This window comes from Hippocampus bargibanti, linkage group LG15 (assembly GCF_051943395.1).
Source record: "Hippocampus bargibanti isolate YZ-2025 linkage group LG15, ASM5194339v1, whole genome shotgun sequence".
Lineage (NCBI taxonomy): Eukaryota > Metazoa > Chordata > Actinopteri > Syngnathiformes > Syngnathidae > Hippocampus > Hippocampus bargibanti.
The window spans coordinates 10,278,915-10,292,889 of NC_142748.1; the positions used below are offsets into that span (position 1 = coordinate 10,278,915).

The 13,975-nt window shown below is 44.9% G+C and overlaps 2 protein-coding genes across 2 annotated transcripts; one reads left to right on the top strand and one right to left on the bottom strand.

The window, feature by feature from the left end:
• Positions 1 to 1,822: 1,822 nt before the first annotated feature.
• med24 (mediator complex subunit 24) lies at positions 1,823 to 11,671 on the top strand. Its single transcript, XM_089015746.1, has 28 exons — positions 1,823 to 1,935; positions 2,134 to 2,264; positions 2,632 to 2,714; positions 2,782 to 2,820; positions 2,998 to 3,071; positions 3,169 to 3,392; positions 3,484 to 3,595; positions 3,688 to 3,838; positions 4,021 to 4,134; positions 4,255 to 4,308; positions 4,397 to 4,479; positions 4,939 to 5,025; positions 5,202 to 5,301; positions 5,668 to 5,810; positions 5,966 to 6,003; positions 6,089 to 6,171; positions 6,288 to 6,466; positions 6,926 to 7,025; positions 7,263 to 7,438; positions 7,555 to 7,819; positions 7,936 to 8,117; positions 8,185 to 8,278; positions 8,349 to 8,448; positions 9,066 to 9,146; positions 9,387 to 9,535; positions 10,250 to 10,797; positions 11,462 to 11,554; positions 11,624 to 11,671. The coding sequence occupies exons 2-26, from the start codon at positions 2,135 to 2,137 to the stop codon at positions 10,364 to 10,366; spliced, it is 2,958 nt and encodes a 985-aa protein (XP_088871872.1). The 5' UTR covers positions 1,823 to 1,935; position 2,134; the 3' UTR covers positions 10,367 to 10,797; positions 11,462 to 11,554; positions 11,624 to 11,671.
• On the bottom strand, positions 10,809 to 13,120 carry LOC148887747 (uncharacterized). Its single transcript, XM_089015755.1, has 4 exons — positions 12,743 to 13,120; positions 12,164 to 12,271; positions 11,748 to 11,888; positions 10,809 to 11,653 (listed from the first exon to the last, which is right to left on the bottom strand). Exons 1-4 carry the CDS (start codon positions 12,905 to 12,907, stop codon positions 11,441 to 11,443), a joined length of 627 nt encoding a protein of 208 aa, XP_088871881.1. The 5' UTR covers positions 12,908 to 13,120; the 3' UTR covers positions 10,809 to 11,440.
• Between the last annotated feature and the right edge of the window lie 855 nt (positions 13,121 to 13,975).

The window sequence follows — 13,975 nt, forward strand, 5'->3', positions numbered from 1 at the left end:
ATCTGCACGTGACTGACCTGATTTTCCAGTCAGGGAACGTACTTTGCAGGAACATTATCTAGGACCCCCCTCCCTCCCTCCTGCTCCTGCTCAGGCAGGTGTCTCTTGTATCCACGTTGATTCACAAAGTGACATGAATGGAAGACCTGAGGGGGCCTGCTCTTCTTTCCGTCTTCCTAACCATAGATCATTACCTCGCCCAAAGGCCCCTTGATAGATGGCTTCCTCGCTAAATATAAATGGATAAAAAAAAAGTCAGGTGGAATGCAATGTATAGAAAATCCCTTAAGAGCTCTACTGGACAATAAATACAAATGAAGGAAAAAAAAACTTTCATAAAGATGATCCTCATCGGGGGCAAAATGTACAGATTGATGCTCACGGTTTATTTTTTAAGGGTTTCTTTCTTTGATTGCAACCTATTGTGTGCTTGGCTTCAAATGCAGCAGTGAATCTTATATTGCCGGCGGCCTCCAAACACCAGTAAAATAAACACCGCTCAGGAAATGTACAGTTGCGAGAAAATGTGAACCGTTTACAATGACACTTCTTGGGTTTCTGCATTTACACATGTTGCTTTGTAGGCTTCATAAAATGTGGACTTTTATCAAGGTGAATTCGCATTTAACTGAAGTGGTCCAGCCAGAGTCCTGACGTCAACCTGAGATGCTGCAGCCAAAACCCAAACTGATTAAAACTCCACATCAAAAAATATTACTCAGCCGGATGATTGATGCAATTACACATCTTTACTAACCTGCATGTGTAAACACATTATAAATCACATTTAATCAATTCTCCGCATGCTGCAAACGCTATAACGCTTGGTTCATTTGTGCTGAGACGTAAGCTTTAATTAACAAAAGTGCATCTGTACAAAGCGCGAGAATGGACACAGATAGCTTAACAGGCTCCCCTGTCAGCAACCTTCTCAAATTCATTTCCCAATGGAAGGAAACAAGATAAGATAAGACATCTACGAAGAGACCAACGGCCCGCCGTGGCCTACCTGCCTGCACCATGCCAGGACACAGGGGTCATCTCCTGCCAGCGGGACGTCTCCAGTGTCAGGCAGAATGGCCGCCTTTGTTTTCTTCATGGAACCTCCAAGGGATTCCGGTGGTGTCTCTGTTCTGAGTGGAGTACAATGTCCCTTTATCAGCGATGATGCGCACACGACAGCAGACAGAGACAATGAACGTTTATTCAAGATGAACTTTTTCAGATGCTCATGGATGTCGATACGGCGCATTTTACATCATTTGGTATCATGGTCATCGTGTACCATATAGAAAGATTCATTGAAAATGCATCCGGTGATTGCAAAGAAACACACAATTTCAAAAATCATATTTACAAATGATTTACCAGTACTTTCAGTTCACTATGAGACTTTGATTCAAATTGTTTTCTCCCTTTTCCGGTTATTACTTGCTTTAGAATGAACAACACTGTGGTCCGGGATTATTGAACGATTGACTGAAGGGTGATTTGCAGTGGCATGACCTCACCTTAACCTTTGCTCTCTGCTTGCTTGACCCAAGCAACTGGAACACGTTGCAAAACGCATCGTTTGCAGGAAACGGAAGGGGCAAAACCCCTGAAAACTTAGCAACAAATTAAAATTAAAATATAACAACGTTTTCCAAACACCTCTACCTCTTATTTGTGACATTTTGCTAAATTTGGAACCGGATTTTACATTTTGCTTCAATTTGCAAGTGTGAAAATTCCACGGTGAAGAGCGACCTCAAGTGGTCAAATTGTTTTATTGTTGGTTTGGATTTAGCCAATCCGCTTCGAGAATGTTGTGGTGCCGGCAATTTGCATGAGGAATAGCAAAATGGCGTCGCTTCCTCAAGAATGCTAAGAAATATTCACGTAGAGCGTTCAAAACTGGCGCATGTTTTGAATTTTAAACACATATAACTAAAGGTGAGGAACAAATAAACGACTCGTATCTTTAATGGGTGTTTCTTTCCGTGGTAATTGTCCCCCTGGCTCAAAGAAATCAGACAATGTACAGTTTACGATGGATTAGCATCCATTCTGAGCTAGCCGTGTACTGTATCCAGTTGTCATTGTCTCAAAGTTGTATTTGACACCGAGGCTTTTATTTTTCCTCTTCCCCAGAATGAAAGTCGTCAATTTAAAGCAAGCCATCCTCCAGGCTTGGAAGGAGCGCTGGAGTGACTACCAGTGGGCTGTTAATATCAAGAAGAATTTCCCAAAGGGAGCAACATGGGAATATCTTAACCTCGCAGGTAAGTGCAGTTATTGCTACAACATGATTGCCAGGATCATGAGGCAAAAATAGGTACACACTCGAAGAAAACAGTCTTGAAAAATACATTCATAGTTGTTTTCGTTGATTTTTTTTCAATTTTTGTAACATCAATTCTTCCTTTCATAACTACTATTCTGTCTGCCATTAGTTGTTTTTTGTACTCTTTCCTACCCTACTTGCCCTCAGAGCTTGTTTTATTATCCCCCTGGCATATTTGTTTTCCTTCTTTCTTTCATTCTAGACTTTCTTTCTTCCCTCCATCACACCTGATGAAAATAGTATTGTTCAATATACTCCTCATGTCCTTTGTCTTATGGTATTTTCTTCCTCTGTGTATCTTCCAGAGGCGTTAATGGAGCAGGCGCTTATCGGTCCATCTCCGAACCCACTTATCTTATCATATCTGAAATATGCCATAAATTCACAGGTGACAGACACATTTAAAAGAAGTTTACAATTTGCAATGTTTGATTAATCCCTATTTCTGTGTTTAGATGGTGTCTTATTCAAGTGTCCTCCTAGCCATTAGCAAGGTAACACGAGAACAGCCGCTGGCAATACAGCTCCTCGTTACGAGTACCAGTCAAAAGCATACTACATTTCTTTCACTTATGAGTTGGCGAATTAACGAGTTTTAACTGTATACCGTTTCACGTAGTACATTGTATTAAACTGTAGGTTAGCCAATAAATGCGCGTCTCTCCTTGCAGTTTGATGATTTCTCTCGCGATCTGTGTATCAAGTCCCTCCTGGAGATCATGGACATGTTCTGCCATCGCCTCATGTAAGTGATTCCTACATCCATGTGCACGACCGAAACCTTTCCTATTGTATTAGATGGAAATGTACAAATCGCTCACCAACTTTCTTCTAAATTGCAGTTGTCACGGGAAGGCCGAGGAATGCATCGGGCTGTGTCGGGCGCTGCTCGGTGCGGTGGTGTGGCTGCTGCAGGGCTGCGCCTACTATTGCGAGAAGCTGAGTGAACTGGGTCCGTTGACCGGTACCGAGGCCTGTCTGACGGAGTGCCGGGAGAGGCTGCACAAACTTATGAGCAGCACCAAGAACCGAGCCCTGGTGTACATCGCCCGACTGGAGGATCAAGGTGACCCATGCCTTTGATAATTTTGTATTTTTTTTGTGTGAGTCTTCACTCTACAGGTCATGGTTTTGATGTTCTTTTTTTCCTCCGAAAGGCTCCTGGAGTAATGTCGAGCAAGCAGTTCTAAAAGTGAGTGACAGTCTCGGCTCTCTATCGAACTCATCGCTGCGGACTCAATTAGAGGAAAGCTTGTCACTAGTAAAAGGGTGCGCCTTCCTCCTCCATTTGTAAATGCTAACGCCAAGCTTTTCACGTGTCATTTTCTTCAATCAATGACACGCCCCCCTATTTTGATTAGAATTCCACAGATGCTGTCTGTGCAGTGTGACCCCCTGCTGCACGCCTCCTTCCCGTCAATCCACACCTTCATCATGCTGGAAGGGACCATGAATTTGACAGGGGAGACGCAGCCGATGGTGGAGCAGCTTATGATGATCAAGAGAATGCAGGTGGGGGCATTTCTTAGTTGGGGGGAGCCCATAGTACTCATAAATTTAGTTTTTGCTCTTTTTTCCAGATTAATTTATTCTAAAATTTGTGTTTATTTCTATTTTTTTCCTGGACAAAATGTTCGCTTGAATTTTTCTTGAATCAAGAGTATCTTCATAAAAAAATCCCCTGTCTTCGATAGAGAATCCCCAGTCCGTTCTTTGTGCTGGAAATCTGGAAGGCGTGTTTCACTGGCCTCATCGAGTCACCAGTGGGCACAGAAGAGCTAAAATGGACTGCGTTCACCTTCCTCAAGGTATGATTGTATTTGTAAAACTGCCCCTTTTTCAGTGAAGCAAAGCCCAGATATTATTGAGGCCCCTTTTGCTCCAGCCAAAAGACAAACTAACGGATGTATTTCTCCATTTTCCACAAGATTCCACAAGTTCTGCTCCGGCTGAAGAAGTACCCTCAGAGTGACAAAGGACAGGTGTTTGGATGCATACGAGCCGCTCTCTCTCCTTGGACACTGAGGCTGTAAGATAAAATTGAGTCTAAATCCCCTTTTAATTTTCTAGGACTTTACGGAGGATGTGAACGTTGCCTTTCAGTACCTCCTCAAACATACGCCACTGCTCGACAAAGCTGACCAAAGATGCAAGTAAGTGTGCGAGGCTCAAGCAAGACGAGATAAAAGTCTTGTGTTGAAGCGCTACATCCTCAACTCATTCGCTGCCAGACGCAGTGTTAAAAATGCGTCCACTCCAGTGCCAGGGTTTTTGTCATTTTCACTCAAATTCCAGGACCCACATAATATTGTGTTTTAGGACTACATCAGCATTCAATACAGCGTTAGAAACGTTAGACTCTCTTCGTTCATCAGAAGAAAATAGTTAGTTCCTACGTTACATGGGTCCGGAGTGAAATGAGCTGTACAAAATGCAAATGTTACCCCCTTGTGGAAGGGAAGAAACATTGCCAGAGATCTGATCAGCGCTTTATCGGCAAACAAGATAAAGCAAAACCCAAACAAATTCAGGAATGGCGCTCCACGTCATATTTTCAATACCCGAATAAATTCAGGAATGGCAGTGATTGAGATAAATGGTTTCCTTCGTAGCTGTGATTGTCTGGGCATGCTGCTGCAGGAGTGTAACAAGCTGGGCCTGCTGTCCGACTCCCACACGGAGGTCCTCACGTCGAAACGGTAAACTGTCCCTCTCCGATCCTTCCACCGTTTCAAACTGTGATCTGTCTTTCATTTTTTTATGTATTCATAAAGTATCCTACGTATCCCGTCCCTTGTTTTTCCTCCAACATCTCCTCCATTCCTGCGATCCCCCTCCCCACCCCGCTGCACCTTTGATTTCGGACGGATGACAGGAAGTTCTCCCCAAAACTGAAAACCGCGGAAAATGCAAACATCCAACCGAACCCGGGCCTCATCCTTCGAGCTGAGCCCACCGTCACCAATATTCTCAAGGTAGAAACAAAGCACGACGTAAAAAAAAATAGTACATTGGAAAGGGAAATGTTTAGTTTTCTTTCTTTGCTGTTACGGGGGTGGCACGTGTCCCCCTTTTGTGTGTCTCAACATCAGACAAAATGAGTCCTTCCCCCACACCCTGTTAGTAATAAAACAAAAATAGCCAAGTGGGTGTATGTGTGGACATTTTTACATTTGTATCAAGCTACTGTTGATTTTCTCTCTTAGCAAACTGAACGGATCGTATTTCCTGTTCCACTTTTCAAGTGAAAACGATTGTGTCACCGTTGTTGTTGTATTATTATTATTATTTTTTTTTTGAATGACTCATCATGACTCGAACCTTCCCCTGTGGCCCGTCAGACGGTGGATGCCGACCACTCCAAGTCTCCGGAAGGCCTTCTGGGTGTCCTTGGTCACATGCTGTCCGGCAAGAGCTTGGATTTGCTCTTAGCGGCCGCAGCCGCCACTGGGAAACTCAAGTCGTTCGCCCGAAAGTTTATTAAGTTAGTACTGTACACGCTTCGGACATGTCATTCGGTACGGTACACCTTAGGTGTCAAGACTGCCTCCCGATTCCATTTCACATTTGTATTGGTGCTGATATACGACCGCATATATATATATATTTGTTTTTTGTTATTGTTGTTGTTGTTGTCAGGCTTAATGAGTTTCCCAAGCACATCAGCGGTGAAGGATGTAAGTACAGCATCAACCGACGCTTTCCAGCCTTGCTGACTTTTAGTGCGTTGGAGTTTGAAAACTTTTTGCCGCTCTCCCGCAGCCAAGTCCGCTTCCGTCCGGGCCTTGCTCTTCGACATCTCCTTCCTGATGCTTTGCCACGTGGTGCAGACGTACGGCTCCGAGGTCAGCGCTGGATCCATCGCGCTTGACTTGATGTCCAGTCTCCAGCTAATGTTTTTTCATTGCGCAGCCACAAGATGGCGTCCGTGGCATTTTACGTGTTTCGCTTCCTCCAACAGGTCGTCCTTTCTGACCCCAGTCCCTCGGGAGAAACCCCCTTTTTTGAGACATGGCTGCAAACGTGTATGCCCGAGGAAGGGAAGATTCTGAACCCGGATCACCCCTGCTTTCGGCCCGAGCCCGGGAAAGTAGAGAGTTTGGTGACCCTGCTGAACAATTCCTCCGAGATGAAGCTTGTGTGAGTTGCAAGCTAACGTTTACCCATATATACCGTATTTTCCGGTGTATAGGCGCACCCAAAAGCCTTGATTTTCTTCAACAGATGACCCTGCGCCTTATATGTGACGTCATATTGAGGCACAACAGGTCTCGCAAATCCCGTCAGCAGCTACCGACCCCATTTCCCCCTGTCGAAGAAGTAGTGCGCAACCGCAACATCTACTGTAGCGCCTTATGATGTGGTCATTATATTTGGAAAACTTTTATATATTTACGTATTATATTTGGAAAACGTGTATTCATTCATAGAAGATGTACCGTATAGTACAGTGCACCTTATATATAGAAAAGGTTTGAAAATACACCATTCATTGGGGGGGGTGCGCCTTAAACACCGGAAAATACGGTATATATATATCGTTTCTTCTGAACTTGTATTTGATGTGACCTCATAAATTGTTCATTTCTCTGCTCGCAGTCAGGTGAAATGGCACGAAATCTGCCTCAGCACCCCGGCGGCCATTTTGGAGGTTTTAAATGCATGGGAGAACGGCGTCCTGTCTGTGGAGGCGGTGCAGGTTTGTCCGTACTTATTTGAGTTGTATTATTGAACAGCTCGCATCCCCTTCTCGGTAAGTGAGGAGTGATCGTGCGGTCAGCCGTGACATCACCGAGTGTGGTCTAATTAGTAACTCCCGTTTCCCGCTTCCATTGAAGTTTTGCTATGACCTAACGCGGATGCGTTTTCGTCACGCGTTCTCTTTCCATTCATCGTTTTCGCCTTCCTCTTTTCGACATCCTCCTTTTGAGTGCAGAAGATCACTGACAACATCAAGGGCAAAGTTTGCAGTATGGCCATCTGTGCGGTGGCGTGGCTGGTGGCCCACGTCAGGATGCTGGGGAGGGACGAGAGGGAGAAGCCTCAGACCATGATACGCCAACTTGTCACTCCGCTCTACGGCGAAAACACGCTGCAGTTTTACAGCGAACGGTATAAAGCGTGGTCAATTATCTACAGCCCAAATTAAACATATTTGCGATGTGTGTTTACTGAGCAAAATACACTAAGTGACGTTGCACTGATGGGTTCATTTCTCCCCCCCTTAGTGTGATAATCATGAGCTCCATTATGGAGCACATGTGCGCCGACGTCTTCCAGCAAACGGCGGCGACGCTGCGGCCCCCCATGGAGGGCCAGGAGCCCATACCCTACCGCAACCTGCTCCCCGCCAAAGAGCCCATCCGGGCCGCCCTCACCAAGCAGTTCCAGCTGGTGCTGCGCAAAGGCTGGGTGGACAGTCAAGCGCTGCATCTCTTCCAGAGTCTGCTCAACATGGGCGGCGTCTTCTGGTTCACTAATAATTTGGTCAAGGTTGGTGAGCGAAAATGACAGAACCAATAATGCTGTTCGGCGAGAGAAACAGAAAATTTCACCGTGCTAAATACACACACATGATATATTAATACTGTATGTAATTTTAATTTTAGGAGCTGCTCAAGGAAACTCGGCAGGAGTGGGCTCATCGCGTGGTGGAGTTGCTTTACAGCATCTTCTGTCTGGACAGTCAGCAAATCACCCTGACCTTACTTGGCACCATCGTGCCCAACTTGCTGACCGATTCTGCCCACTGGCACAGCCTGTTGGACCCCCCCGGCAAAGCGTTGGCCAAGTAAGACCCACCGGACGCCGTCGTTTCAGCCCGCTGGAATTGAACCTCCCTCCCGATGCGTCCTCAGGTTGTCGGTATGGTGCGCCCTCAGCTCGTACTCATCCAACCATAAAGGTTCCTGTTCCGCTCATCAACGTCGAAGACAGCGAGAAGACATCGAGGTATAACGCACGGCGCAGGAGGCAGCGGCGGGTGACGTGAGTCAATGGTGTGCATTTCGGGCCATCGCAGGACTACAGCGGCCTCTTTCCCCTCGATGACACGCAGCCCTCCAAGCTCATGCGTCTTCTCAGCTCCAATGAGGATGAGCCTGTGGCACTTTCCAGTCCAGGTCAGTCCATCAATAGCTGTTAGTTATGTGCATACGGCTCTTGGGCAGCCGTCACGTTGTTTATTTCCACCCCAGTCTAACCAAACACGGATTGCGCCTGGTGTATTTCACACAATCATGTCATTTTGCTTTTGAATCGAATAACTTCATGCTAGCCCAAAATGGGAGATGCTCGCTTGTAAAATATTTAACGACATTCAAACATAAACAGAGCAGCGTCACGTGTAGACGAACGGCAATATACAAGCATTCAGATCTTTTATTGCCTCCGTGAAACGACTGAAAGCGTACTGAGTCACTTTCAGCCTCTTTGAACCCGTTAAGACGTTTGTTCGCCTTACGAGCGTGGCATTAAACTCGGATCTGGTGGAGCTGCCAGACCACTTTTTTTCAAAACAAACTACCCAAAAAACTGTCGTCGTGATATTTTCTCAATGAGAAACTGAAAGGCCAAGTCAGGAAAGTCATCAGACCACGGCGGAAGGAAGCCCGCTGGTCTTTCACAAAGTCGCGTGATAATCGTAGCTCCTTGTGGCCAAGTAAAAATACACTTTCTTCACAAAAAAAGTGTAAGGTATGAATTTGACTTGATGCTGAATGTGTCATTTTCTTCCCAGGTGACCGATCAATGAGCAGCTCCCTCTCCGCCTCCCAGCTCCACACTGTCAATATGAGAGAGCCGCTCAACCGCGTCCTGGGTAAGATAATCTGTCTTGGTCAGGCGCTGAACCCATTTCCTTACAATGAGGAACATTTCCGGACTCAAACGTTGCGCCTTATCCTCACTGAATGACTCATGGTGAGGTGTCCCCATTGACCCCATCATGAAAAGCCTTCTGCAGATTGCTCAATAAGTCGCGTGCGACCTTTTTACCTGCAAGACGATTATGTGATTTCAACCTTGACAATTGCTGAGATCAATTTCCCTTTTTCCACAGCTAACCTGTTCCTTCTTATTTCCTCCATCCTGGGATCCAAGATGGCGGGGCCTCACACGCAATTTGTGCATAGTTTCATGGAGGAGTGTGTGGAATGCTTAGAGCAGGGAAGTCGCGGAAGCATCCTGCAGTTCATGCCGTTTACAATGGTGAGTCAGGAGGGGAGGCCGGAATGGTGGCGGTGGGGAGGGAGGCGAACCTTACTGGAAAATACCAGAATGTTGTGCTTGTTCTTGAAATATGTAAACGTTGACTCGGCAGAACAGATGTTCTCAATTTCTTTGTGGCGTCTCTTCAGGTTTGCTCATGTAGACCAATAACAAAACTCGATTTTGTGACCCCGAGGTGTTCTTTGTCTTTGTTTTTTCTCGACGCAAATGGATGATGTTGGCTCCTGATGTCCAAGTCAAGCACACGAGCAGGAGCAGTTGTGATGCACTTTAATCATCTTCCTCCTGCTCAATTGCTCGTAGTTATTTTTTGATAAAGTATAGTGTGATTGGATGCCATTTTTTATCATTTAAAAAAATGGTGGTCTGTGTGGTTGTATTTGGTGGAATGTATAATTGTGATGTTCATTCATTTTAGTGGGGAAAGATGATTTGAAGCACAGCAATGTAAAATGTAAGCTCGACTCTTTTCAAAAGGGGCTGGTAAAGCTTCATGATCATCCAATTTGAATGGCCTCGTACATGCCCGGACATGTACAAAGTAAGGAAATCTGATTCATAAGGTAACTGGGCATCTTCCCCAAAATAAAACATTGCTCAAATTCTTTCAAGTGTTGCACAACATGTTGCGTGCGTTGGTTCATTCTTTTCTTTCTTCCTCCCCCTTCTGCCCCCTTGTTTCTGTGCCTCCAGGTCTCTGAGCTAGTGAAACTACCCGCTCTGGCCAAACCCAAAGTGGTCCTGGCTGTTACTGACTTGAGTCTGCCTCTCGGGAGGAGAGTAGCAGCCAAAGCCATCGCTGCCTTGTAACGTCATTCGCTAAAACTTGAGGATATCCAGTTCATGGGTGAAACTCCGCCATGAACGTTAAGAAAAATCTAAACTTTTGAATACCAACTGAGGAATTGCTCAGTTTTTCAGCAGTCTCGCACAACAATGGGAATTTACACTTTATGTGTAACCAGTTCCTGGTTTGTGTGTTTATAAATGTCTGCTACTTTTTGATACGTCATTGCGACATTAAAAAAATAATTATAAAAGGCTTGTCTTTCCTTATATTGTTCATTTTCTAATGTTTGCATCATTGCAGCGTCAGGTGCGGGGTCACATGTTTAGAGACGTCATCACATGACTCTGAGGGAACCTTTTCCTCATCCCGAATGACGCTTGCGGTCAGTGGCAACCATCCAAGCGCTTACAACACTTCCTCTCGAGGGCCCAAAGAGTCTTAACTCACCAACGTGAGTCCTTCCCTCTCGCCGCCACGACTTCATCGCTGTCTGAATGAACTAGGTGAAAATTTTTGCCAAAAGGTGATTTCACAAGAACAAAATCTTGATATACACGGCGGCATTCGCCATCTTTTTCTTTCACAATAGTGAAAATTGATCGCTGCAACTGTGATAAACGTATCAATTACGTTTGCCGTCATTTTTTAAAATTGTTTCTATATTTTTGGACATCCTTTATGATGATTGATGGTTTGAGAAGCAGAATTTAAGAACATTGTTTATTGCAGGACAGATTATAAATACTATTAGCATGAACAGTCATACAAAAAATATTCCATAAATAACATTTGATTGAACTTAGTATTTCACGATGCCTCGTTACATGTCAGAAGATTCCCTTGAACGACTCGAGTGTGTATTTATTATATTTTTATAGATTAGTCTTTGGTGTAAAATGATGGCGTAACGGTGCGACACAGGCAATAGGTGGCGGTTAGTCTGGACACAAGGCAGCATGCAACAAGTCATCTCAGCTGTTCAATCAGATATAAATAAATACATACAAATAAATAGGCAAATAAAAAAATAAAGCCCTTAGCGGAGCAATAAATACTTTTGGTATATTAAAATAAGAATCATTTTTGGAACAGTGTTATTTCAGTGCCATCCGCAGGTCGTCGTCCGTTTCCTCCTCGTGGCTTTTGCGCAGACCCCGGAGCGAGCGATGTATATCCTGCCCCAGGGACTGGAGCTGCGCTAGCGTCAGGTGGGCTGCCACCTGCACCTCAAAGTCACCGTGGAGGCGTAAGGTCACGGGGCTCGGGTTTGTCTGCAGGTCATAGTCGGTCTGGAGAACTCGGAGCATCTGCACCAAGATCAGGATTCATCGCAGTAAGTATAAATAAATAAAAAAATGTCACAAAGTAACAAAAGAATTGTACAGGCATTGTTGGATTTACCTTGCTAATTTGAACAGTGAGATCTCGGACAGTATTCTTGAGGTCAGTCGCTCTCTGTGTGTTTTCCAGCAGAGGTGAGATGGTGCTCAGCAAGGCCTGGTGCAACTGCAGACCCTCCATCATGTGGATCAGACTGCTCTCCTGATAGGAAACAACCAGCAGGACTTGTGGTTAATTCATCGTGGAAAACAGTTGCCTCGCTCGGACCAATGAGGCAAGAAAAACACTTGACACTCAAGTACACGTCACGATAAAATGTCGTGGCGTTAGGAAGGCCCACCAACATTTCCCGTGAGCAAAAAAAGTTGCCCATGGGTTAAATTCATTTCACACTATCGACCAAATTCTGAATCAATTGGTAGAGATAATCCCGAATCAATGACTGATATCATTGCAATAAATGGCGGATCGCTCACCAATGGAACTTTTTCCGAAGCGATTTTGAACACAGGAGCAGGTGGGAAGTTGATGTTGGATGCCATTGTGCTGAGCTTGGCGTTTTCCGAAGAATTCAGTTTCAGAGTCTGTGGAGAGGAAATAAAAAAAAACAGACATGTTACGGCACGGACAGATATGCTATTAATAACAATTGATGGGCTTTTTCAAAATTTTATTCCGAGATCACTTCGGTGTATTATAATTTAGTTCCCAACAGGCTCCATAATAATCAAACCACACACACACAGATGACAATTCTGTCACATGCACACGCACAAGAATGCTTTTTACTTGTCAATGAACCTGACAGGTTAATATTTAAACATTTCCTTTTACTACTTTAGCTTTGATTTGGACTACACCCCAGGCGCCAGGATGAGTTTTTGAACTCAATCAATGCGACGATTCGATAGAACTCGATTAGTCATGCCTGGTCAGTCTGCATCCGCAGCGCGTGCTATAATCCAATTAGATCCACAACCTGTTCGCCCCCCCGCCCAACCCCAAACCCGATAATAAACAAAAAGCCAGTGAGAAGAAGATGAACATTCCCTCACCTCGGCATGGATGCTCAATTTGTGCACCTCGGGAATGGCGAGTAGGATCTTGTCGGTTAAACTGCGACTCCTCCGGACGAGCGTTTGGAATTGCTCCCCTTCAACAAGTGCGCACATGTCGGCGCAAACCTCCGGCAAAGGCGCGGCGCCCGCAACTCTTGCCATGTGCAAGAAAGAGAAAACTGCGGGGAAACAGCAACAAGAATGTTCACATGAACAACGCCAAATCCTAAAGAGGGGCAGCGCTAGACTTGATCTCTGGCTCTTCCCTGCCTGCTGCCTCACTCCCACCCGCCCAGGCCAGAGTAGCTGCCAATTGCTCGATCACGTGACACTAATGCACGTCAAACTCGAGTAAAATAAATAAACAAATATAAAAAAAAGTACAACAATAGTATGCCTCTTTAAAAATTCCGAATGACTTCATATTAAAATTCCTCAAAACACTTTGATTCGGTTTCGTCTGTGCCCAGACGAGAGACGGCATCGTTCCATTGACGTCACTACTCACCAATCAGGACGTTCATGGCCTCGACTTGGGTGTGTGTTGGGGGGGGATTTCTTTCGAGTTCTGACCTCAAGTGTACACAGTTGATTGATTGAGCAAATGTCATACATGCGCGTATATATATATGAGTGGCAAACAGTGGAGATATCCTGGGCTTTCCCAATACTTGCCTCGGACGGCGTGTCATTGTCGGTGATTGCAGAGTTCCTTTTAATTTTGGCAGAAAGGGACAGTTTTGGAAACGGATGAGCGATGTCATTTGGATCATAGCGTATTTGTCAATTGTGAATCGCAAATCAAATTCTCTCTTCTGAAGTCGATTTTTCAGCTTTTGATACTGTATAGTACTTCGCTTGGGTACCCAAGCGGTGACTCTTTACTTTGACCCCTGACATTGACCCCTGAAAATAATCATGATTTTCTACTCCATAATGGATCGCGGATTTTCGTCTATCGCAGATGGTCCGGGTCCCCATTCACCGCGAAAAACGGGGGATTACTGTACATATGTTTTGCAAATAGCCTCTAGTTCATAAAAAAGTCATTGAGCGATGGTCTGCTTTTGAGTGATTGCCAAAAGTCCGACAAAAAAAAATGAAAATGAAAAAAACTTGACTGGTGCAATGGCGCCGTCTTGTGGGAAAAAGACATACTGCAGGCAAAACCTCAATTGATCCCATTCTGTGTGAAATCTAGGCCTGTTTTGTGTGGGACAACATGCATTA

Coding starts and splice junctions, on each gene's coding strand:
- med24 (XM_089015746.1), top strand. CDS start 2,135: ATGAAAGTCGTCAATTTAAAGCAAGCCATCCTCCAGGCTTGGAAGGAG. Junction 5,026..5,201: donor GAGGTCCTCACGTCGAAACG/GTAAACTGTCCC, acceptor GACGGATGACAG/GAAGTTCTCCCCAAAACTGA. Junction 8,118..8,184: donor CCCGGCAAAGCGTTGGCCAA/GTAAGACCCACC, acceptor ATGCGTCCTCAG/GTTGTCGGTATGGTGCGCCC.
- LOC148887747 (XM_089015755.1), bottom strand. CDS start 12,907: ATGGCAAGAGTTGCGGGCGCCGCGCCTTTGCCGGAGGTTTGCGCCGAC. Junction 12,272..12,742: donor AATTGAGCATCCATGCCGAG/GTGAGGGAATGT, acceptor TCCTCTCCACAG/ACTCTGAAACTGAATTCTTC. Junction 11,654..11,747: donor TCACTGTTCAAATTAGCAAG/GTAAATCCAACA, acceptor ATCTTGGTGCAG/ATGCTCCGAGTTCTCCAGAC.